A 26480-nucleotide genomic window follows, 5' to 3' on the forward strand; every position below is an offset into this window, starting at 1 on the left:
TTAGATGGAAGGTTTATGCAAACACTTCCACCAGAAGAGGGGTGAGTGGGGACTTGGAGTGATACATAACATTAAGATGGAGGCCAGAAATGTAAGAAAATGGAAAAAGCAAAGCAGGATTTGAGTGTTGCAATACCTCTGGTGAAAATTTGGGTGAAAAAATTAGAGTTTTTACAGATTGATGGATGGATTCAAAGGAATGGCAGGTCCAGCTGGCACAAATTCAGTACAGTCTAAACCAGACGGGTGCAGCAGCAGAGTGGTGGTGGGCCAAAAGACAGGCAAGTTGTTCTGGGCAGGTCAGTGGAAATGCTACACAACCAGGATCTGTGCCAATGAACCAGGCCAGACAAGTGATGGCTTTTTAAGGGATGTACCAACACAGTAATTGTAAGAAGTAACACTAAATTATGAACAGCAACCCATTTAACTTCATACTGGATACATCCGAAACCTCTCTGACTGGTTTTAAAAAGTAGACACCGTATAAACTATTACAATTTAGCCCATCACTTTCTCTTTTGCACACAGACACACAAACACTAGTCAGATACAAATCATCCCTCTCCAACCCTGTAATTAACACCTCTAACCACACCTGCTGATTGCTTTGTAGAAGCAATTCTGTGGGAAGAATAGGGACTCAACCTCAGTCTGGACTGTAAAACTGGACGGGAAAAAGAACAACTTCTTGGACGCTACGCGTTCTTGGATAAAGACTTTGTTAACTTTGTGTTGCTTTCACTCAAGATGTCTTTTTAAAACATCTGGAAAATGCGGTTTCCCCAGCGGAGCAGAACATTTGTACAGGGTTACAGCTACACTGCTACAGTACATCTCTGCTTTAGTACTTGAAAAAGCTGTTGTTTTGAGGGTAAACGTGACAACAGCGACAAAAGCGTCGACTCCTATAACGTCCAACTTTTTTGGAATTGTTTGATGAGAAGTTAGCTGTAATTTTTTTTGTACACTTGACTTTTGTACACATGCCTCGTCCCTGTACCAAAGACGCCTCGTCCCAGTGGCCCCCAGGATTACAGGCCCGTGGCACTGACCTCCCACATCATGAAGACCCTGGAAAGGCTCATCCTGGACCAGCTGCGACCCATAGTAAGACCACATCTGGATCCCCTTCAGTTCGCTTATCAGCCTCGTCTCGGAACAGAGGACGCCATCATCTACCTGCTCAATCGTGTCTACACCCATCTGGACCAGCCGGCGAGCACTGTGAGGGTCATGTTTTTTGACTTTTCCAGTGCTTTCAACACCATCAGGCCGACCCTCCTGGGTGATAAGTTAGCAGCGATGCAGGTGGATGCTTCTCTGGTGTCCTGGATTGTTGATTACCTGACAGGAAGACCACAATATGTACGTCTCCCACAGTGTGTGTCTGACAAGGTGATTAGCAACACAGGGGCACCACAGGGGACTGTCCTCTCCCCCTTCCTCTTCACCCTCTACACCACAGACTTCAGCCACTGCACAGAGACCTGCCATCTTCAGAAGTTTTCTGATGACTCTGCGGTGGTTGGATGCATCAGCAGGGATGATGAGACAGAGTACCGGGCTGTGGTCGACTCCTTTCTCACGTGGTGTGAGCAGAATCATCTGCAGCTCAACGTGGCAAAGACCAAGGAACTGATCGTGGACTTCAGGAAGACCAGGAAACACTTGACCCCTGTTTCAATCCAGGGGGTCAGTGTTGACATTGTGGAGGACTATAAATACCTTGGAGTACACATTGACAATAAACTGGACTGGGCTAAAAACACCACAGCACTTTACAGGAAGGGCCAGAGTCGTCTATTTTTTGAGGCGACTGAGGTCCTTCAACATCTGCCAGAAAATGCTGAGGATTTTCTATGAGTCTGTTGTGGCCAGTGCGATCCTCTATGCTGTTGCATGCTGGGGGAGCAGGCTGAGGGTCGCAGATGCCAACAGACTTAATAAACTGATCCGTAAGGCCAGCAATGTTGTGGGGATGGAGCTGGACTCCCTCAAGGTGGTGTCGGAGAGGCGGATGCTGTCCAAGATAAAGACAATGTTGGATAACACCTCCCACCCACTCCATGACATGTTGGTCAGTCACAGGAGCTCGTTCAGTGAGAGACTGAGATTACCGAAAAGCACCACTGAACGACACAGGAAATCATTCCTGCCTGTGGCCATCTCCCTGTACAATGCATCCACTTAACACACTGTTTGCTGCTACAACTACACATGTTTCTTTTCCAAATATTTATTTATAAGTGACTTATGTATGTATGTATGTATGTATGTATATATATGTATATATTGTACTATTCTTAGTTAGCGTATTGTCTGTCTTGTCTTAATGTTGGTTTAAAATGGAGCACTGTAACAAAAAATAATTTCCCCCAGGGATCAATAAAGTATTCTGATTCTGATTCTGATTCATATAAGCGGCAGGGAGGGTGTTGAAAGAAACAAAAATGTAATGAGGGACACTGGGACAGAGGTGGGTTTCAGAGGAGAACACATTCTGAGACAGAGGTGTGAGATTTGGCACAGGTGATGTTTGCTTTTCGCTGGGGACAACCACATTCCATATTGAGAATGCTTTTCGGGCTATGATCCTTCAAACGCTCTAAAATAATTGTATTTTCTTAGGATGATAACTGGACACATTATCGCATTTATTTCACCTGTTACGAGGTTTAAAAAAAGAAAAACAGCTGAGAGTGTCCAACAATTTGCAAAAACGAAAGTAAATGTAATAATGTGAGCATTAAAATGTGCGATTCTATAATAGCCCACTGAAAGCAGAACACACAGGTTTCACTTCGAGCTGTTTCAGTGGTAACAAACTGCGCTGTGTAACAATAACAACTTCTATGACCAAAATGTGTCAAAGTTTGTGCTTGTGGTTGTCTGTCTATTTCAGTCTCGTGTCTCTGATACAAAGTGACAAATTGAAATATAAACCAGCTACCTAAAGCTTTGTTCGGGTGGGGAGTGGAGGTTGTTACTAGAAGTGCTTGCTTGTGCATTAAGGTATGGAGTCTTGCTCTAAAAATTTTTTTTTAATACTCATCACAAATATATATTTTTTTCTAGTTTGTGTGAGGAGTGTTTTGTTTTTTTTTCAAATATCAAGAATATAGAGGGAGAAAAGCTCATATTAAAGAAAGGGAGAAGCTGCTGGGCCGTGAAGTGGAATGAAATCGATAAAGTCAATATTTGCACCACTTGCACAGCAGTGAAATAACGGCATCGTCTACGTGACGTGTGGGTTTTTGTGCATATGTGTAGGACACCCTCACCTGTTTATATACAGTGCCTAACAAATGTATTAGACCATCTGTAAAAATAAGAACACGCAAATATTTTAGGAATACTACTTTAAAAAAGTTTGATAAAAAACAAAAATGACAGAATTCATGTTTTTATATCCAAATTTGAACTTGTACACTGGACTGGACAACATTGGTCACCTCAAGGCACTTTAATTTGTAATGTATTAGACCACCTGTGGCAATACAGTGAAAACACAATTAAAAATGATTTTGGTAAGATACAATAACATATTGTTTAATAATCCCAGAGTTGGGAAATTCCCATTGCTACAGCAGCAGAGTCCACAGGGCAGTAATAAACGGCAGGTAGCTACCACTATTGTTAATTTAGGGTGGTTGTGACAAAAAACCTTACGTAAATTTGTTAAGTACTGTATGTAACCAGTAACTGTAATAATATCAGCTTTATCTTTGTGTCAGGGTTTTGAAGTAGATGAAAGACTTCCTACAATCTTAAAAGCTAGAGGTTATAGAAAAGGCTAAATTGTGCTTTACGAAAGAAGTAAATTCTCACTAAATCCTTCAGCTGCCTGTAGTACATCGTTATTATAGACGTATTAATAAGTGCAGCTTTGAAGTTTCAAATATACTTAAAGATGACTTTTGCAAATAAACTGAATCTAGAAAACAGAAAAACCAGTTTAACTCCGCTGAACCTAAAAAGGGAAACAGGCTCCATAAAACTTGCAATGCAGTTCCCCAAAAGTGCATGTAGTGGTTTCAAGAACATGGGCTGGGCCCTCCCACTATATCTCCCCTGCTATATATTTAAGTCAGCTATTTTAAACTACTTCTTACTTTTTCACTTCCATGAAATGAGGGTGGGCTGACCAAGATGTGGTAAGTTCACTCTGAGAAAAGTTAACCAGGCTTCCTTGATCTCACTGACCACCGGGCAAATATGTTTCTCTTTAACAAGTCCTGTGGCTTCTGGTAATGTGTTTCACACTCTCAGTCCAGTTGCTTGATAAAACTGGAAGATAATTGCTTGACTTTAGTGACCTGCTGTTTGATCGGAAACGTATGTGGCCAGCTGGCAGAAACAAGTCCTCAACATTTCAGATGATCTGTGGCAATAAACTGGGGAATGTGGGGTTATTTACCACTCGCCAAAGTAAACAAAGAGACTTCCCAAATGGCTAACAACACCAGGACACAGAGATATGAGGAAGGGTGCAGCTTAAAAAATTCTCATGTAGCAGGGTGCAATTATTGTATTTCTATTTTTGACATGAAAGGACTTGGATTCAGATTAAAGGTCTTTTCTTTCTGAATGAACAGGGAGGAGTTGATTAAAGCCGGGAGCTCAGTTTACACGCTGTAAGCAGACACTTAATTCTCTCACAGGACCTCTATTTATTCGGTCAATGATGTTTTAAATTATGGGATATGCTGTGTGTAGTCACCTTTTTTCAAAAGCATGAGCCTGGGTACCACCCAGTGGCTCCGGGCCTTGAGCCACCCACCCATTCACACATCACCACAAGCACTACCATAAAAGTCAACACAGCCAGCCGTCATCAGTGACTTGGCAACCCTTTAAAACAAGACAAAGCTTTTTTGAGATGATGTATTCTTGACTACACAGCATACAAACAAGTGAAACAAACAGAGTCCGTTTTATAAATGCTTATGGGGTATTTTCACATCATAAACTTAATAAACTTGAAGCAACCACTTTGCTTAGCTTCCTAGACGCTCTGTGAATGGGGGGAGACAGCTAGCTAGACTCTTTATATGACAGCGAATCCATCTACTAACACCACAACACATCAATAACTAAGAAGGTAGAACTAAAAACTACTTTCGGCTGCTCCTTAATTCACAAGTGGGTACCCATATGGAAAAGAAATAGTAAAAACTTATATGTGATTACTCATGAAAGTGGCCACTTTCATGAGTAAATCATATAAGGCTTACATGATTTACTCATGAAAGTGGCCACTTTCTCATTACTTTCATACATTGTTTTAGTAAGTATCCAAAACATACAAGTTTCATTATATAATTTTTCAAGTGATCTTATATCTATTTTCACTCGTATATGCTTTTCATACAAGTTTCACACAAGACAGATACAAACTTTATAAGATTTATAAATAGCTTTTCCATATGGGTAGCTCCACATGTTTTGATTTGGCAGATTTTTGCACTAGATGCCCTTCCTGATGCAACCCCAAAGGGGTTTGGTTTGAATTTCCTCCCGGGAAGCCGCAGATATGCTTGAAGCACGTGGCCCTTGACAGTGGTGTTGGGGATGTGGCCCTTGACAGCCCTTTTATACTTGCTGCTAAGCAAAGCAGAAGAAGAAGAGGCAATATACAGAAAGTATGCTACTCCGATGAAACATAAATGAAATGCAGCAGATCAAGAAGGAGGGAATTTTCCTTTGAGCTGGTACAAATGATGGTGGCCCTTTTGTCGTTTGCACGAGGGAGACTTCAGTGAAGGCTAGTTAAAGCCAGTAGGTCCTCCAGCTCTTTCATTTAGCATATGAGTCAGGCATGCTGTGCACATCGGGTTACCAAAACTTTGGATATGCATGACAAACGCCACTGACAGGCCTAAAAATGCCACTCTAGTGACAAGCGTGAGTGCCAGCACATTTACGGCTCAATAATCAGAAAATATCGTCTAGTTTTACAAACCATGGGGAAAGGGTTCATACAATTGAAGACTAAAGTTAGTAGCATGCACTAATTGCTGCATGATATATGCAGAAAAAGCAGGAAAGCAACTGCAAAATACCCGCTCAATTTACTGAAACATCACTGAAAACAGCATTACAGAAACAGTTTAACTGGACACATCCCAAGTTTGTAGAACAAATTTCATGTTTTTCTTCAGTGACATGCAAAAAGAAGAAGCACTGTACGTTCAGTAGCGCCGCGCAAAAACCCGATCACAAACCATTGCCCACAAATTCATCTGGGATTTCTCTTCGGTTATAACCATCATTGCTCAGCAAGCCTTGAACAGCAGTTGCAGTTTAACAGCACTGGTACATTTGTAATGTTCTTTCCATCTGCTCTCTTTTCATGTGGCAAAAACAAATGCACTAATGAAAGATAATTACCCTGTGTTGTTTTAGTGTTTGCCTGTCTCTCTGGAGAGGGAGAGCAGTCTCTCAAGCGTGGAGATGCTAATTGGTAATGCTAATTGCTTCCATTATGTAATGACAGGGTCAACACAAATATTTTTTTCAAATGATTTCCTATCCTGAAAATTCAAAACACACAAAAAAAGATAATAGATTATCATCAATGCATGCCTAACGGAGTACTTGTAACAATCATAAAATAATAACTTAATGACTGCATGTCTTCATTGCGAACCCCTCTAATTTGAAGCACTGAAGCTTTTCCCCTTTGGTTTCCATTCAGTAAAAAAAGCCGATTATCCTTTATTGACCCTTAAACTCAGTTAGAATCTGGCGTGTTACAAAGCAGGTAAATACTCTACTCAGCAGGCAAGGCTGCTTGTTTTACCAACCCTAAGAAAATTATGGGCCATCTGATTGTTTTGGCATTTAAGTTGGATGTGCTGCCAGTTAGGGGTTATTTTGGGGTCTAGTGGAAGTAATGTGTAGTTTTTCTCAACACTTGAGTCCTGCAGTTAGAAGGAATACAGAGTAAGTAGACCAAGCTGTCCTCCCTTCACTTCCTAATGAGGCTTGTCAGGTGGAGGTGCTGGATGGATGCAAAATATTATTCTAAATATTGGATTATTTTGAGTCTTTAGCATTAAAAATAAATGTATGTCTGTGCTTGGGTTGGTAACCTCTGCTTATCTGCTGCACAAGTCAATAACAAAAATGAAAAGGTGTTAAGTAAAGAATTAAACCGGGAGCTCAAGCACCTTTCCACATCACCGATTTCACTTAGGCTCAAAGTGCACATCTGGCAACCCTGTTAGGCAGCTGAAAATGCTGACTGACAGCTTGACCAGCACTGGCCTGATTTTCACTCTATGTGACATTTGGTATACTGCCATGAAGCCTGGAGACTGTCACTTTGGGCAAAGAGTCAGTGCCAATAAATCTGTCATTTAAAAGTGCAAAATATGATTTAAATTTTAAAAAGAGCTTGTTTTTAATATCCTTTAATAGGAAGTGGGTGTATTTGTGTGACTACAGTGGCGAGTTTGCTCCAGAATTCACACTTACATGACTGCCTCATTCAAAAAAAGCTTTTTAATGTGACTAACTTGTCAGCTTTTTCAGTATGAGTGTAAACATAAATGTGCATGCATGTGCATAAAATATATACTATTAACTGTGAACTATAAAATATTTAAATTCAAGCAGAAGGTGAGATTTGAAGTTAGAGGTCTGTAAAGGTCACCGGTGCAAAAGGTAAAGCGAAAAGGTTATTCTGATTAGGGCTGCCACAAACGATTATTTTGATAGTCGACTAGTCACCGATTATTTTTGCGATTAGTCGACTAATCAGATCATCATCCATTAGACGTAAAACTACAGCTTATTGCACCAGCAGCATCTGCTCTTATATAACTATCATTAGCTTACAGCTTTAAGTGTTTAAGGTCTGTGCTAACTAAAAATAAAGACAAGATGATAGTTTATTAAATTTTAATGAAATTTGCAGATTGTTTCGGTGAAGTTTAATAAACTCCTTGCTATCTAAAATATAACAGGACACTGGAGTATATTCTGGAGCATCTCACACTTCTGATAATCAGCTGTCTGCTTGATGTTTATTCAGCTGTGTAAAAACTATAACTTTAATCTCAGACAAACTGATTTACTCAGGAACAAATAAAATACTAAAAAAAAAGCCAAACAATAACATTTTAAGTTATCTAAGTGACTCATATATATTTAACCAGAGTAGCGAAAGACGGCGGTGGGTTTGAAAACGATTTGCGGGGAGTCCGGTGTTCTCACGGCGCTAGTGACCTAGCCCCCGGCTAGCTAGCGAGCTAGTGGGTAACAGATGTCTCCGAAAACGTCGGAGCGCTTTTGAAAATATGTGGTGTCCTGATAAACTGAGCAGATATTTGAGGTTTACACAGCTACATTCTCGCCTGAAAATATGTTAAACGTTTATTTTGTGACCCAGAAAGAATAATAAGAGTAACATTAAAACTAACTAGCTGCCGCCATTGTTGGAAACTGCGCTGGGCCGCGCTATGAACTCTGGGACACAGCTGCTTCTTCTTCTTCTTCTTCGGGGTTTAACGGTAGCTGACATCCTTGTACATGCAATGCTGCCATCTTCTGTTTCAGTCCGTTATTACACTCTTAAATCCTGCCACTTATTCCTGCGTCTTTTGTGATCGTACAAAGTTTCAAACGACGCGTCGACTATTAAATCAGTCGTCGACGATTTTGATAGTCGACGTAATCGTGACTAGTCGACAAATCGTGGCAGCCCTAATTCTGATGTGAAATAAAGGAATGATGAGCAGTTTAATGCATCTGATCTTTGACCACCAGAATATCAATGATGTAGTAGCTCATCTGGCAGGTTAATATAGTAGTGAAGCACAAAAAGAAAGTTGTAAGCTGTCATTGGTTCGCTGTACAAACCAATGAGAATTAAAATCCATGAAGAAGGCAGGAAGCCTCTCAATTAGACATATTCAAAACAAATTAATCTAATTTCACTGCAATCTGAGCAATACTCAGTGAGGAGAAGAGCATAAAAATTGGAAAAAGGATCCATTAGTTGGTCATTGTGTTCAATCTTCGCTAAAATCTGCTCAGCGCTCTAAGAAAAGTAGCTAATTTTGTGAATTGTGGAGGGAGGGATGGATGGATAGACACACTGATGGACGACAGAGGCCTCGCCATCTCATTAACTTCCAGACTTACTTACAACAATTACTCCATTAATGGATTCACACCTCAAACTCCATCATTTATTTTAGAAAATAATAAGCATACAATAATATAAGTAGAGCAATAGAAAATAAAGGTAAGCACAATATATCACCAAACTGCTATTTGTTTATTTCCCGTACTAGAATCTAATTAATTCAGTTTAGTTTAACTTTGTTATCACCCACACTAGTCTGGTCCACCCCACAGTTTAAGCACCTCTACATTAGCGGTTTCAGCCCTGTTAAGGTATGTAAGACACAGTGTTATACTCGTTGTGTATTATTCATGAGTCTGTAGGAGGTCGAGGAACAGTATGTGTTCTTCCCTTTCTCTCTCTGCAGCAATTCCCAACTCATCCTCCCTGAATTTATTATATACATATAAAGTTTGTGTCACTACACCTACTAAGCGTTGACCAGCCAAACTAAACTTTATTTGAATTCACTTAAAAAGTTTGCTTTGAACCAATTCCTGGCCAGCAAAGGTGCAAACATGACACAAACTGAAGGGAGGCCGAGCGACCCTAAAGCTTCTTCTGTGTCTACGCATACTTGTCTAATCCCTAATACCGCCCCAGAGTCTCCAACTCGGACACTTTACTGGCCCGTTTCTGAAAAGTTAAATTTACGTGTGTGTGTTTTAAAAAGGTTAAAGGGTTCTTTTGAGAAGCAGAGCAAAGTTAGTGGTGAAAGACTCCCAGCCACATCAAGTTCAGCATTTATGATTCATGGCAAGAAGACTGGGGGCTATAACAACACACAAACACTTAGAAAGACGTGCATACTTAAATGTTGCTTAAAAGTCCATTAAATCGAAATATATGTTAAAGGAGTAAGTGCACCATGTATTGAGTAAGAGCACAGTTAAAGAGGACATTTTGCTTCGCTCTGTTTTGCTGTCTCAGCTCCAAGCACTTAAAAATATGGCATAAAATATGAAGAACGCTTCTTTCCCAGTCGTTGAAACTTTGTTGTAACTTTTCATTTATATACAGATTTTTGCCACACAGACGTGTCCATACACCCCCTGGCAAGAAGAGGCATTTTCTGGCAAGGTAGCTGGGTCAGCATACAGTTTATGAGCAAAGGAGGGAAAGACAGACACGAGAAAGTGTTAGACAAGGTCAGCGAGTGTGAACGCACAGTGGTGAGCAGGCTGTAAATTCAGCAGGTTTAAAGGTCTGCACGGCAGTTTAGTTACTGCGACTATACGGCATGTTGAGTGACATCCTCATCCACCGACCTCCCCACCGAGCCAAACAAAACAAGGTCTGTTCCCTACCGGCAACATCTGACTGAGAGAAACCCACACACCTATCACACAATCACACTAAATCAAGCTGCCAACCTCCACGTGCACGCCCACACTCACCCACCTCAACAGGATTCCTCACCTTCATCTTGGCACAGCGCAGCCAAAAGTAACACAAGTTAGGTCACACGTGTGTTTAACGAGGCACAGCAACAGACATAAAGTATCTCTTCATCAGAGAAAATGTGGTGCATTAGTTAGAAATGCCAACGCCAGGCTTAGAGCTATTATATTAAAAGTAATTGATTTATTTTATTCACTAGAAGGAGGCATTTATTTTAAAGGTCTGCTTCTCCTCATAATTCTGGTGATTTGTGAAGTTTCCCCTTATACAGTTTTTGGAGCTTGCATCTGGGTTCTGAATAACAGACACAACAAACTAAGAGTGAAGACTGTGTGAGCTCTTTGTGAAAATGACTTTCCTATGAACCTGTTCAAAGCAGTCCCAATCACAGGAGTATTTTGTACCGTCCCTCCTTTATCCTAGATTTCTTCCTTCCACGGTCTCTCCCTCAAGACCACACACACTTCAGAACAGAGACAATGAGCAGACCACATCTCAAGCTCTTTCACACACCAGCCCAACTGGATTTCTCTTTCTACAGCTGTTTTACATGCAACAAAGTTACCTGAAATGTGTCACAAACCTGCTGACTCAGACTCAGGAAACAAAACAACATCAAAAAAGGCTTTAACTTTATATGATCGATTTGACCCTGTCACAACTTTCAGCTACAAAATCGTTCTTCATTGCCTCAGCATCATAATAAATGCAGACGATTAGTCATCCACATCCCAGTTGAGGTGCTACACTGTGGCGCTGTTACATAAAGAAAAACCCTCCCGAACTCCATACACTACAGTGGAGTCACTGTTTAACAAGGCTCAGGTCCACAGGGTCTCTGTGTAGAGATGCTGTGGAGATCAATCGTGGAGGTGGGAGCAGAGACTAGATTTTCTAGAGGGATTCCTCATCCTGGTCCACAAGGCTGAGTGTTAATGGCTTATGCCCTATAAGCCATTAACACTCAGCCTTGTGGACCAAATTATACATTTCTTTTTTCCTAATGGTGTTTTGATGTAATTTGCTTGCTTGCTCGTCTGTGGTAATAGCACATACATCTGCCCCATCATCAGCCTAGGCATATCAGTGTATTTGTTCAGAATAGAGCACTTCTTAGAAGCAGTACTGCAGTAAGGAAGCTATCTCACCATGCATGCATTAGCTTTGTCCAAGTACTTTAAAATAAAATAAACTGGTGTTGACTGCCATGATTTCTAGATTGCATTATTAGGCTCCAAAGTTGAATGTTCTGCAGTGTGAACTTTTAATATTTTAGCACTCTTCAAAAAAAAAAAGGTAAAACGTTCTATTTTAGGAATCTGTGCTTATGCTTTGAATGAAATCCAAGTTATTTTTGACAATATTGTGCAGCTTTAGTCTGCCTATGTATTTGTATGCCAGTCGGTTAGACTGTGTGCTTGTGTGTGTCTACAGGAAACCAATCTGACCCAGGGGATTAGTAGCTGACCTGGAAAGTGACTCTCATTCTGTTCCAGATGTTTATCACGTGATAAAAGGTTAGCCCCCTGTGAGAAATAGGTAGAAATGCAACCTAATTTTTTCAAGACACAGGCCGTGTTCTCGCTGGAAAATCACCTTTGCATCTGATTCTGTTTAGGGTATCAAAGAGGTTGAAGTCACAAGATCAGACTTGTACAAGCAGACACTGCCTTTTGACTCTTGACAGATCTTATCCTAGAGGCTGACACTCAGACATATGTCTATGGCAGATGTGGCCACAAATGGGCTCTTTTTCACACACACAGTAGACTTTATCCACTTTACCGTAGTTAAGATCCAGTGCACTGTAATGACAGAAATATAGCTGCCAAGTAATGTTAAAATATATCTATATAAATATTTAAAAATAATCCCTTCAGGCCAGAATATTTTAAATTGGAAACCTGCCTGACATTAAAAAACTGGCAACACTGTAGCGTGCTTTTTATTAAAACAACCACAGATGCACTCTAGGCTTTAAATAACCGCATAAATTCAGCCTTTCACCCCTTGTTCAACCGGTGCAAGCCGTGCGTAATGAGAGCTGCGCGGCTGGAGCGCACCAGCTGGCTGTACAAGAAGAGGCGTCAGTCTTCAGCATGAATCCTAACAGTTGCTAAGTTCTAGTTGCCATAACACCTCTCAATCATGCTCTTAGAACTCACAGCGGCGTAAAAGTGACGATAAATACCCCAGGTTTAGGTGGTTAAACAAAATGAGTGAAAAAACTTCACATTTTTTCACACATCTTTGTAGACTGACGGGATGATATTGACTCGGGATGATACACAGCTGTGTATATGCAATAGTTAGTGTCTGCATTGATATTAAAATGTGGGGGTCTTTTTGGGTTTAAAACAAACTTCACATGGATAAATTAACACTTAGAAATAAGCACGAGAGAAAATCGGTTTCGTCCACCTGGGCTGAATGAGGTTGAGGAGACGATGTGGCCTCCGGTGGGTTTCATGAAAGAGACCCTTTCCATTTTTGATAAACGTTTCTTAATAACTCCTACCGATAAAAAAAAATGTCCAGACGCGGAGAGCAACTTCTTACTATTATTTTGATAACGACCTTCAGGAAGGAGGGTTTTTTTTAAGGAAAAGTTCTTACCGAGATACTGTCTGATGTCTAGCAGGATTTTAGGAGGTCCTCCGTTCAGCTGGTAAAATAGGGAGCCGAAACAGAAGAGAAACAGCGTAGCCATGCAGACCCCATAACCTCGGAGAGAAAATCGCAACGGTAAAACAGAGAGTAAGCTGTACTTTCTGCTGTTTCGCTCTCTAATGTGGTTGGTAGACTGGCTATGGCTGTGAAGGGCACTGCTGTTGAAATTCTTCATCCTCTTCTCCTCACAAAGCGCTGCGGAAAGTCACCCATTCGCATGCGGAAAGTGAAACTTGTCGCTTTGAGATCATTTGAGTGAGACGGACAGTTAACTGGAGACGCGCTGGCACCCAGATCTTCTCCGCTGCTGGAGCCACGGGGCTGTTTTTTGCGTACAGCGTTTCGCTTCTGCTCGCTCCTGCTCGCTGGATGACTGCTCCTTCCTTCCGTCCTCCCAGCCGAGTTAAGGGTCCATCCTTCTGCTCAGAGTCTGGGTGTCAGATTACTAAACGTGGAAATCAGAAAAACTTCCACTTCACACAGGATTTGGTTTGGATTGCAGTGCGTAAAACAGCGTCGCCTAAAGGCCAGGGAGCGGACTCTCATATGATATCGGTGGAAACGAGTCAATTATCATGCAGCAGCTTTTTTTAAAAAAATAATCGTAGTTCTGTAATTTGTGTTTACAGAAAATTTTGAAAAAAAAAAGGCTTAAAAAAAACAGACGGAAAAGTTTATATTCTCTGATAAAACGGTCATTACTCGGAAAAAGCTTAAAATTGTCTTATCACCAAATGAAAAGGAAGTATTTGTCTGATAAATGTTAAAAAGAAGCTACCGAGTAAGTTTATCTGCTCACCCCTCGTGTGTGTGTGTGTATGTCGTAACTTTCTCTTTCCCCCTCAGGCCTGTTGTTAGAAGCTTTGCTTTCCACAGCACAGCCAGAACCCACCATTACACTACACCTGTACTTAGGAGGCCATTCAAAACAGTAACTATTTCCTTGACAGCTACACAGGAGCTGTGACAACAATTTGACTCCACAGGGCAAATGTAATAAAGAGGAATAGAGAAAAAACTGTGCGCACACTGAAATGAACAGCATAATGCAAGCTAGACACAAAAATAAGGAATTTAGTCAAAATCTGCCATACAGCACAGAAGTTTATTTCATGGTACTACAGTATGGAAAGCACTGAGGACACCACAGTACCTCAAGCGTAGTCTAATTAGAATTACTGGACATGGCTCCAAAAGTCTTCTCCTTTTGATGTGTTTCAAGTCTCACATGCACCAAGAGGAAGCTCATAGTCTGCAAGGCCACTGCGAATGTTTCAGATGTTGGTCATTTAGATGTGTTTACTTTTAAGCCATCTTAACTTTAAAAGACTACTATGAAGATACTTTAAAGATATTATTGACCAACTCTGTGTTGGTCAGTAATATCTTTGGACTGTAGTACTACTGACGTTTCTTTGAGTTTGCGCTTTAACATAGATGCACTGTGCATCTGCGAACCAAGCTGTGACTCCTCAAAGATTTGTGTGAACTATACAGATTAGTAAAAGCTTGAAAAATACCAAGAGGAACAGAAAATGAACTTCAGTTTTGCACAACAAACCTTGTAGTGGTGGAGTTATTTAAATCAATATCGACCTCTTTTATGGGATAAACGGTGCAAACAAATTTAATGATGGATTAAAGTATTGCATTGTCTTCAATGTATCACTGTGTTTTGTAGAATCTTGGGATAATGAGGACACCTCTCAGTCTCATGGGACTAAATTTGCTGGTGGTTCCTGCTTTTGATGAAGTCCACAATGATCCAGTCACACTCGTTGGTCACTTTATTATGTAAACCTTGCTAATACTGACTTGCACCCCTTGCACCTCCAAAGTTCAAAACACACCTCAGAGATTTTGGTCTATACTGGCATGAGGAAATCACACATCTGATTTCTTCATGTCAGTTCTCAGTCATCCAGGTCGTGGTAGTCTAAGGAGCTTGGAAAGAAAGCGACTGGACCTTTTGAAGTTTCTTGAACTTTCAAAAAACTTAAAGACGAGTTGCTTTCTTTCCAAGCTCCTAGAATAGCACAGTTGCAGACATGCCAGCTACACATCCATCATGTGAATCCTCCATTCCACCACATTCCAAAGGTGATCTACTGGATTTAGATCTCGTAACTGTGGAGGCCATTAGAGTGAAGTGAACTCATTCTCATGTTCAAGAAACCAGTTTAAGATGATTTGAACCATCACATATTTTTGATCTTGTCCATCTTGAAGGAAATGCTTGTTTAGCTGCGTTTTCACTCTGAAGAAAGATAGATATGAGCCGAGATAAAAGCCATGCAAGTAAAATCGACTCCCAAATGGCGCATGCAGTCATCGACAGGGATGGGGGGGGACACATAACCAAACCGGGGTTTACACTCTGCTCTTTATCCATTTGTGACTCCTCAACACGAATAAGACTGGAAAACCTCAGTGCGCTTTCGCTGTCAACAGCTGCACTGCAACAAAGGCTAGACAGACTGCCTGCAGAACAAATTTGCTTTGGATCTTGTTGTCATGAGCTGTTGTGTGTATAGTTTTTGAAATGAGGCATTATGAGCCAGACAAAAGACACTGTTTCTAAGCTCCTTGTCTTTACAGAGTTCTGCCAACTGAGCCTTTGGCATTATAGTATCTACATGAGGTTATTCAGATCTGCCAATTCCAAACATGATAACAGATCATCTCTTGCCTCTTTATTAGTTTTCTGTGGCACAAGCAAGTTCTCTAAAAACAAAATGCGCTCAGTACAGTGCAAGTCTTGGGTCTTTGGTTTTTTTAGGTTATTGTTTTAATATATATTTAAAACAGATCTCAACAGTCCAGCACACAGGCCCAAAGCCAGTGTATAGCTTACACATAGCTTTCCACTACTTTGCCTTTGTGGGTACAGCTGTATAGTTGCAATGAGCAGGCCACAGTCATTGCAAGAAACAGTTTATTATATTTCAGAATGACAAATAGTTATGGACATTGCTTTTGTTGTTTCAATACACAGGCAAATCTGTATGGACAATCATTAGGTAGATGAAAACCAAATAAAATTATTTGTACACATATTTTACAATACATACTGTCGCTCCTTACTGGCTAAAGCAATATGCATTACGCAGGAAGGTATTGCTATTCATATAATACAGCTAATTACAAGATGACATGAAAAAAAAAAAGCAAAAAATAAGTTATTTAAATATCAATTACATATACAGAATGTGCAACTTCTCCTAAGCATTTCATATATGTAATTAAGAATTTAGTAAACAATAACGTGGCGCACAGCGTGACGTGGAAAAGGCACATACCTTTAACGTTGCGTGACGAACTCAGTATTCCTCATCCACACATAAACCCAAAAAAGGAGTTTTAAAAAAAATCTCTGTTTTCGTTGATTCCAAACGCCGTTTACGTGTGGACGAAACAGCTGCGTTTTCAAAATCACCCGTGTAGGTGCGGACGCAGCGTAAAAGAGTTAGTAGTTTACTACCTGCAGATTACTTGTATTTGCTTAATTGTTTACTAAATGTTTGAGGTGTGAAAAAAACCGCAATGGAGCAAAATATGGGTGTGTGGGGTTGGAGGATGTGTGTGTGTGCGTGCGCGCGGGGGGTGGGGGGATATTTGTCTTGTAAAACGAAGGGGGGCCCAGCAAAAAAAGTTTGGGAACCACTGGATCAAAGTATTGCATTTTCTTCAATGTATCACTGTGTTTTGTAGAATCTTGAGATAATGAGGACACCTCTCAGTCTCATGGGACTAAATTTGCTGGTGGTTCCTGCTTTTGATGAAGTCCACAATGATCCAGTCACACTCGTTGGTCACTTTATTATGTAAACCTTGCTAATACTGACTTGCACCCCTTGCACCTCCAAAGTTCAAAACACACCTCAGAGATTTTGGTCTATACTGGCATGAGGAAATCACACATCTGATTTCTTCATGTCAGTTCTCAGTCATCCAGGTCGTGGTAGTCTAAGGAGCTTGGAAAGAAAGCGACTGGACCTTTTGAAGTTTCTTGAACTTTCAAAAAACTTAAAGACGAGTTGCTTTCTTTCCAAGCTCCTAGAATAGCACAGTTGCAGACATGCCAGCTACACATCCATCATGTGAATCCTCCATTCCACCACATTCCAAAGGTGATCTACTGGATTTAGATCTTGTGACTGTGGAGGCCATTAGAGTGAAGTGAACTCATTCTCATGTTCAAGAAACCAGTTTAAGATGATTTGAGCTTCGTGCAATAGCATGTTACCATGCTGGAAGTAGCCATCAGAAGATGGGTACGCTGTGGTGAGTAATGATACTCATGTCGGCTGTGGCTTTTAAAGAATGCTAAAATAGTACCAAAAGGCTCAAAGAGTGTCAAGGAAGTATTCCCTACACCAGGGGTGGGGAACTCCAGGCCTCAAGGGGCCGGTGTCCTGCAGGTTTTAGATATCACCCTGGGTCAACACACCTGAATCAAATCATTAGTTTATTACCAGGTCTCTGAAGAACTTCAAGACATGTTGAGGAGGTAATTTAACCATTTAATCCAGCTGTGTTGGATCAAGGACACATCTAAAACCTGCAGGACACCAGCCCCTTGAGGCCTGGAGTTCCCCTGCCCTACACCATTACACCACCAGCAGCAGCCTGAACTGTTGATACAAGGCATGACGGAGCCATGGTTTTATGTTTACTTTAAATCAAGAATCATCAGATCAGCCAATTTTTGGTGAACGTGTGTGAATTGTGGCCTGGATTTCTTGATCTTAGCTGACAGAAATGACACTCAGTTGGTCTTACACATGTTGTCTGTTCAGAGATGGTCTTCTGCACTTTAACAGTTTCTACTTATCAGCCCAAAGCAGTCTGGCTATCCTCTGACCTAAACAAGACATTTTTACCCAGAGAACTCTGCTCACCGGATATTTTCTATTATTAGGACCTATTGATGGTTATGTGAAAAAATCCCAGTAGAGCAGCAATTTCTGAATACTGCACACCTAAATACATTGATATGCTGACGCATAAGTGCATGGTTAGATGTGTACCTAATAAAATGGCCAATGAGGTATCATGTATGGTGGATTGTTCTATCAAGAATCCCTCAGGATCTTAGGGAGCTTTCATTATAGGCTGTGGCAAGATGAAGTTATACAGCATCCATTCAAAAGCTTGGAAAGAGAAGTGATTCAGAATAATGGCAAATCAGCTAAAGCAGACAAGGTTCACTGTAAACCTTTCCCCCTGAAATATGTCAGTTTCAATGAGCAGTGGTTCTTTCTGACATTGAGTCGGGTAGGCATAAAGTATAACTATAAGACTATAAAACTATAAGAGATTGTTGAACTGTTGCTGCTTATTTGTTGGAGGGTTTCTTTTGCAGCCATCACATATTTTTGATCTTATCCATCTTGAAGGAAATGCTTGTTTAGCTGCGTTTTCACTCCGAAGAAAGATAGACATGAGCCGAGATGACTGCCATGCAAGTAAAATCGACTCCCAAATGACGCATGCAGTCATCGACAGGGATGGGGGGGGGGGACATATAACCAAACCGGGGTTTACACTCTGCTCTTTATCCATTTGTGACTCCTCAACACGAATAAGACTGGAAAACCTCAGTGCGCTTTCGCTGTCAACAGCTGCACTGCAACAAAGGCTAGACAGACTGCCTGCAGAACAAATTTGCTTTGGATCTTGTTGTCATGAGCTGATGTGTGTATAGTTTTTGAAATGAGGCATTATGAGCCAGACAAAAGACACTGTTTCTAAGCTCCTTGTCTTTACAGAGTTCTGCCAACTGAGCCTTTGGCATTATAGTATCTACATGAGGTTATTCAGATCTGCCAATTCCAAACATGATAACAGATCATCTCTTGCCTCTTTATTAGTTTTCTGTGGCACAAGCAAGTTCTCTAAAAACAAAATGCGCTCAGTACAGTGCAAGTCTTGGGTCTTTGGTTTTTTTAGGTTATTGTTTTAATATATATTTAAAACAGATCTCAACAGTCCAGCACACAGGCCCAAAGCCAGTGTATAGCTTACACATAGCTTTCCACTACTTTGCCTTTGTGGGTACAGCTGTATAGTTGCAATGAGCAGGCCACAGTCATTGCAAGAAACAGTTTATTATATTTCAGAATGACAAATAGTTATGGACATTGCTTTTGTTGTTTCAATACACAGGCAAATCTGTATGGACAATCATTAGGTAGATGAAAACCAAATAAAATTATTTGTACACATATTTTACAATACATACTGTCGCTCCTTACTGGCTAAAGCAATATGCATTACGCAGGAAGGTATTGCTATTCATATAATACAGCTAATTACAAGATGACATGAAAAAAAAAAAAAGCAAAAAATAAGTTATTTAAATATCAATTACATATACAGAATGTGCAACTTCTGCTAAGCATTTCATATATGTAATTAAGAATTTAGGTTGCAAAACAAACTGGAAGTGAGTAACTGGAACTCAGTTGAATTAAACTTGGCATTGGGAACTCAATACTACATTAAAATACCAGCATAACCCCTTTGAAACTCTTTACATTACCTGACAAAGTTGTCCATTAATGGACCTGTGAACAAAATGTAGCCAATTTTTGCCTATAAAACAGTTAGACCATCTAAAGTGCATTTACAGTGTCAGTATTTTCAATCTTTACAAAACACTTTTCGGGTCTTCTACTAACGACCCCCTCTCCTCACTTAGCCCAGAGCACCACTTTGATTGAGAGGAAAAAAGGCATCGTATATCCATCGATCCATCTGCCTGCCAAGTGCCCACTGCAAAACATAACCTCTAAATTTTGGAGTAACTGTTGTTCAGAATTTCGATTAATGAAATGAAGTAAGTCATCAGCTTGATTCTGGCTACAAAAGTTATAACTGTTAGAAATAAAAAGGGAGGGAGAGAAATAATATTTATTTGTTCAGTTTCATTTAGCGTGCGCAAACGAAAGACTAATGAGATTCTGGATAGTTTCAGTTGTGTTTTTGATCCCAAGATTCCCTCCCCCCTCAGGCCGACCTCGCTCAGCATTTCCCTGAATTTTAAAACTTGTTTTTCTGAACACGGAGGTCAGCTTTTCACCTGATGTGATAGCTTGCATCGACCATTCCTTTTAACTGTTTGACAACTCATACTAGCATTGATTTGAAGAAAAGAAAATACATCCCACACAGCTTATTGTTCTGCTATGATTTAAATTCCTCAACGCTGCAGCCATTGTCGACAGTCCAGTAAATTCGGGACCTGACAGCCCAGACGTCAGCTGTGTCTTCGTGCTTCCCGGTTCCATAACCCCTCTGTAACGCGTACAGTCAGTGTGTTTTAATATGGTCCAGAGATGTTCAGCAAGCAATGGTCATGCCTGTGGCAAGCCTGTGGTGTTGTGGTATTAGCCTGGCTTCACTGGAATGAACACTTCAATCACTTAGAAACATGTTCTGGGCTCCACATCCATGTATATCAGTGAAATGATCTAGTTGAGAATGCATGTATAATATGTATAGTATAGGATATATGCCACAGTTCAGTCTCAGTCTTTGTAGCTCCTCAATCATAATGGTAAGGCAACTTAAAAGGTCCGTTGACACACCAGGGAATGTATTATTTCAGCGAGAGGTGATTGTAAATTTTACAGCAAAACAGAGCTTTCTTTAAGACGTTATATAAGAGCAAAGTGCCCATCCAGGATATTGTTGTGAAAGGGTAAAGTATAAAATACAGAACTATAAAATGACAGGGTGGGCTCGAAGTAAGCCCGCAACGATCAAAATGCAAAACACAAATTTTAACACGAGTCATTTTGAAATTAAGATGTGCACTATGCTACAATATATAAGCATGACACAAAATAAGCCACCTCGAAGCCATTGTTTGGTGTGTGTATTTAGTCGATTAACAGTCCAGATATTAAATGTGTCGCGTCATCGTGAAACTATTAGTGGGAAGCAAACATCGAATTATGTCGCTTTGGCTGAGCTACTTCCTTAAATGACCCTCAGATTAAGTTGCCTCTGCCACACGACAGATGAAAAATGAAGCACTTATGAAATATGCAGAAAATAGTCTTTCTTGGTTTTCTTTTTAAAAAAAAAAATCCATCCTTAAAAAAAAAAAAAAAAAAAAACCCTGTGTGCTATCTTCCTTAAAGGCAGATCCAAGTCTTTATTTTAAGACTTTGGGAGATGTCTTCAGAATGGAAGTCATCCCACACAGTGAGTCTACAGTCTTTTTTGTCTTTTTTCTTTTAAAGGCATCTGATATCTTGTCTTGGCTGTTTGGAGGAACTCCTCGATGTCGTAAACATTTGGAAAAAAGACAGCGTGATAAAAGAGAAAGGAAAAAAAAAATCAGAGAGCAGGATATGTCTTTAACATGTGCGAGAAGAAACGCTGTAGTGCCGTGAGGGCCAATTTACCCAAGGCCACCTACTGACCACGAGATGGTGCGGATCAGTGAGTTGATGAGACTCGACTCCACCAGCATGATTACGACTGAACCTCTCTGTGTGCGTGGACCGATCGCGCCTCACAGATCAGGCGGCGGACGTGACGTTCGTCCCGCACCCCAGCTTCCCACGCACTGCTCTCGGTTAACAAGGCCACGCGGCTCAGCGTGTCAATCCCTGCTGTTGCCAGAGTTGTGGAGTACATGGGTAGGCCGATGGAGATGAGCCAATCGGAGACTGTGCTGATGTTTCCTAAGGTGGGAGGCTTTCGGCACATCTCCGTCAAACCTCCAGAGGGGATCTGAGTGACACAGTGGTTTAAAAATCATTAGTTTCACAGGATGATGGTGCATTTTGTAGGCAACTTTGGCCCGAAAGCTCTGTTTCTGAACAACTCATGAGGCTCTATTAACATCTTTAGTGCTTTTACTGTTGTTTCATAACAGTAATTACATAGCCATTCCCTTTATTATTTCCACATTTAGCTGGACCATTAGATAGCCAAACAACCGTAATTTGCACTTCACCCCAACAATGGCTTTTGGTCCTTCGAACTGACCAATTTTCCAGGCTTCATTGTTACATTTCAGAAAAGCCTCACAGCATTTATCTCACACTAAAATGCATAAAATTGCCCAAAAGTGGACTCTATCGAAACACTCAGGATAATTATTGTTCCCTTACAGCCATGCGGTGTTGTTTACGGAGCTCTTTGACTCTGAGCTGGTCTATGGTAGACGCCACGTCTTTGACTGGCTGCTCCAGATCCTCGGAGTAACGCTGTACCAGCGGGTGGGGGATGCCGCATCGGCCGTGCTGAAGGAGGAAAGTTGTGAGAAAGACATTGAATATGGCTAGGAGAGAACAACACTTTGAAACCACTTAAAGCTAGTATCATTAAACGCCTTCTAAAATCAATAAGCAAATGCGTTCCTGTTCTTTGAAACGTCTATTCTTTCATTTGACCTTTTAGACAGCTATTCATGCAAATCACCTCCTCCCCATTTCCAACATCAGTGTCATCCAAAAGTGTCCATCTGCTCCTTCACCAGGAATGTATGAACCCCTGGGTCCTGTCCTATTTCCTACCTTCATTCAAAACTTTGCTATGCTGCTCCATCAAATCGCAAAACACTTTCATCTTCTTTCCCCCCCCCCCTACAATCTCTACTAGCCATGCCCCAACGCCCTCCTTCACTGAAATCTGTAGATACTGATTCACTCATAATCTAAATCATTCATTAAGTTACCTAACTGACTTCTGACAGCCAGAGTGAAGCCTCAAGGCGCACTGGCACACGTTGCTAGTAAGACAACAATGCGCCTCTCATGTCTCTGCCAGTCCACTTATGACTAACAGGAATCCAGCAGAGCTCTGCTGTGGTCGAGGGCCCCACTTCTCACCTCATCACTTGATGCCTCTGTTTGCATATGTGTTGTTTTCTTGCCAGTGCTGGGGGCTCCAACATGTTCAAGGGGCCCAGCCTGGGGTCTGGCAAGAGCCAGGAGGTTTTATAACCCCGTCTGCCTTCAGTAAGATTCAGCCCATAAACTTAACAGTCTGAACCGCATCATAGTGAGACTCAAGCCACAGTCTTTCCTTCTCAGCTCCAGCATATTTATTATTGCGCATGCACACACACACACACACACACACACACACACACACACACACACACACACACACACACCCTCACCCACCCACACTCACAAATAAATGCCTTTAGATATAAAACGGCATGCGCACACAATGAGAAACACACAGACTCTAGACTCTATTAGCGTCTATTTTTAAACCAAGTTCCAAAAGCAAGCTGCTCATGTTTTTGCCCTGAACACAAAATTATTTGGATCAGAGCTTCGGTAAAATTGTGACTGAGTTAAGTTAGGCATGTTACAATGCTGAACCAAAAGACCCTGACGCCAGAAAAGTATGGCCTGAAGGTGGTTTGGATTTTTATAAATCAAATATTTTTCTTGAGCACTGAAAAGGATGTGATTCTTTTTAAAAACCAAATATCCTATCTGTGTGTGTACATCTATTTTTCAGCACAAAAACTTCTGCTTCAAGAACAAACAGTTACTGAAGGAAACCAGTTTTAAGCTTTTTAATGATTCAATGTTAAACTGTCACCCTTCATTTTAATGGTATCTGAACTGGTTATAAATTCATCTATCACCAGTGAAAGTAAAATGTAATTTGTAATGTAAAATATGAGGTAACTTTTCATGTTTTAGATGATGCTTAACTAACCTTGTCAGAGTAGGGCTCCTCGGTAAGATCAATGCCCTCACTCTGCAGCCGTTGCTCCAGGAGGGTAAAAAGATCAGGACCTATCTTGGTATGGGAAAGTTTCCTCGTAACAGCCATCTTGCCTCCAAGATCCGAGAGCCAGGGAGGGTGCACCGCTGGTGGAGTGCCGGATTCCTCGCCCATGGATGAGGCTGATGAGGTGGCACATGGACTGGCTGGAGTACTTGGGGTCTTGGGAGGCAGAGCAGGGGCACTCAGGCCAGGGCTGCGGATTATAGGGCTGCTGGGTTGAGAGCGATTGAAGGAGTGGGTAGGCGAGGCGGTAGGGGATGGCGAGGAGGGAAGGGAGAGAGGGGGGTGACGAAGGCCATTGGCTAGTCTCTCTCTAGATTTCTTTGCAGGTACAGGGGGAGGGATGGGAGGCTTTTTGGGGTGAGTCCGCATCACCCTCTCCCCACTAGCACTAGAATCAGGAGGACTTGGAGTGGGGCTGGAAAGGGGCTCTGGAGGGTTGGAGGACATTGATGTTGGACAAGAAGAGCGTAGGCGAAGCTGTGAGGGTACTGGCGGCCTATCAGCCCTTCCTTTAGGACTAACCGTTGGAGTCCCATTTTGAGCTGGAGAAACGGCGTCTCTACAGGGCTTGATGGGGCTAGTTTTGCCTGATTTGGGTATTTCCTTACTAAGCTTAAGCTCCACACTGAGATCGTTCTTCTGCTCAAAGTTCTGCAGATCTCCCAGAGAGTGGGAGCGCTTCCAGGGTCCGGTGGGCTGCGGGGGACCATCAAGGTCCTCGCAGCTGCGGCTGGCTGGGATTGGAGACCGTCTTTGGGCTTTTCGCAGCCCGAGCAGGTTGAAGCCCTTAAGGGAGGGCTTGATGAAGAAACTTTTTGGAAACTTTGTGCGCTGATTTTTGCTGTTCTGCTGAAGAGCCTCTGTAGAAAGAGTCATGGGCAGTGTTGGGTAATCTGGAGACTGGTGTCCTGCTGAAAAATGACTGGTTGCTTTCCTGCTTTTACCTGGAAAATAAAAAAAATTCTCTTAGCTTTGAACTCTAGATAGTTTCCAAGGTTTCTCCCTCTTTACAGTGAATACGTTTCTCACTCTTCCACTTCTCATGGAAAGACTTGCGCTAATATAAATACTCTATTCATGCAAATACCGTGCATGACTCAGCATGAGTGTTCTTTACTGTCTTGGCTGCCTTTCCTCCCAACTGTTTTACATTTTTATGTCTGTAAAAATTCAGCAGCTTGCACACTGCAGGACTCCAATTTGTCCATTTATTGCACCACAGACATTTGCTGTCCTCTGTGATGACTTTTTGCAAAAATGAAGAAAAATTTATTAGAGGAAAAAAATGAATTAACACCAATACTCACTTTCCTGTGGGTCTGAAAACTAAATAAAAAAAAGTAAAACTGATAGAAACATCATATCCTTACAACATTAGCCAGTCAAAAGCAGACAGGGCTTCTAAAGATGAGATATGAAGATAAGTGTTCTGATTCATGAACTTTTGTTGGCACTATAGAAATAACCCCAAAGAAAGCTGCCTGAACGGGGGACTTCAAAAGCCTTGGAACAAAAGTATGAAGTAACTTACCATATATCCTTTGGTTTACAGAGCAAAATGGATGAATGAAATGGATGAGAGCCATATAGTGCAACTCAACAGTGGAATGACAGGAAGGAGTTCAATAGATGAAATCCCAAGAAATGCTTCAACAGTTCTCATGTGTATCAGAAAAGTTTGTTGACTGACTACGAAGGTTAAAAAGGATGGTAAGCTATACCTTTAAATACATAATTGCATAATTATGCACATACCGTTGCATCACTCTTAATTACAATCTCTAAATTTAATTATTTCTTTAGTCAGGATACTATACTTTGCTGTGACAGCGGCACACAGGTAACTGGCTGAACTCTGTTCTGTGACTAATTTAGCATCTTTCAGATTATAAATGAAATATAAGCTGAAAATGTGTTTGGGCATTCAGTCATTTTTGGGGGAAAATACCTTAATGGACTGCATTGATGCCCCCAAAAAGATTTGTTTAATAAAAAAAATACAGTTAAAAAAAAGTTCTGTGTGCACTCATGATACACATACACACACACATTACATATTATAAATAATATTTTTAGCCAGCATTAATTAATGCATTAAAGGAGTATTTTAATAACCGAGTTATTTAATGATTGGAGGAAGATCTGCTGCATCTATACAGAGGAATCAGAATGTTAAAGAAGAGCAGACATTCAGGGCTCTACAGTGACGTTTTCCCCAAAATTATAAAGTTTAAATGACATCTGTTGGTTGGTTTTGAGTTATCTTCCATTATAAAAATTCATGCTGCCCTTTGCCAATACTCTAGATAAATAAATATTCAGAAATGCTCATTAATATACAATAGCATATTAATGAATCTATTCTTTACGTTGGAAACATCCTTTAAAAGAAATGGAAGCCTTTCCCATTCCCTCTAATAGTAACTACTACCAAGTTTATTTTGATATAAAAAGTCATAAAATACCAGATAACATGCCGGATACTATTATTTACTCC

At 41.0% G+C, this 26480-nt stretch overlaps 2 protein-coding genes across 9 annotated transcripts in view; both read right to left on the reverse strand.

Annotated features, from left to right (window-relative positions):
* Positions 1-13759, reverse strand: part of usta (uronyl 2-sulfotransferase a) — a 63887-nt gene extending 50128 nt beyond the window's left edge. The window contains exon 1 of one of the 2 annotated variants that reach the window (XM_026143344.1): positions 13154-13759. In XM_026143344.1, coding sequence (XP_025999129.1) covers positions 13154-13382 — 229 coding nt within the window. In that variant the 5' untranslated portion in view covers positions 13383-13759. The remainder of the gene's footprint in view (positions 1-13153) is intronic. The other variant, XM_026143345.1, reaches the window with a different exon arrangement.
* A 7529-nt stretch (positions 13760-21288) lies between these two features.
* sash1a (SAM and SH3 domain containing 1a) overlaps positions 21289-26480 on the reverse strand; it is a 164913-nt gene continuing 159721 nt past the window's right edge. For 6 of the 7 annotated variants that reach the window (XM_026143337.1, XM_026143335.1, XM_026143339.1 and 3 more), the window contains 3 exons: positions 23909-24927; positions 22339-22470; positions 21289-21955 (listed from right to left, as the gene is read on the reverse strand). In XM_026143337.1, the coding sequence (XP_025999122.1) occupies positions 21695-21955; positions 22339-22470; positions 23909-24927 (1412 nt within the window). In that variant the 3' untranslated portion in view covers positions 21289-21694. The remainder of the gene's footprint in view (positions 21956-22338; positions 22471-23908; positions 24928-26480) is intronic. The other variant, XR_003269839.1, reaches the window with a different exon arrangement.

This window comes from Astatotilapia calliptera, chromosome 15, assembly GCF_900246225.1.
Source record: "Astatotilapia calliptera chromosome 15, fAstCal1.2, whole genome shotgun sequence".
Classification (NCBI taxonomy): domain Eukaryota; kingdom Metazoa; phylum Chordata; class Actinopteri; order Cichliformes; family Cichlidae; genus Astatotilapia; species Astatotilapia calliptera.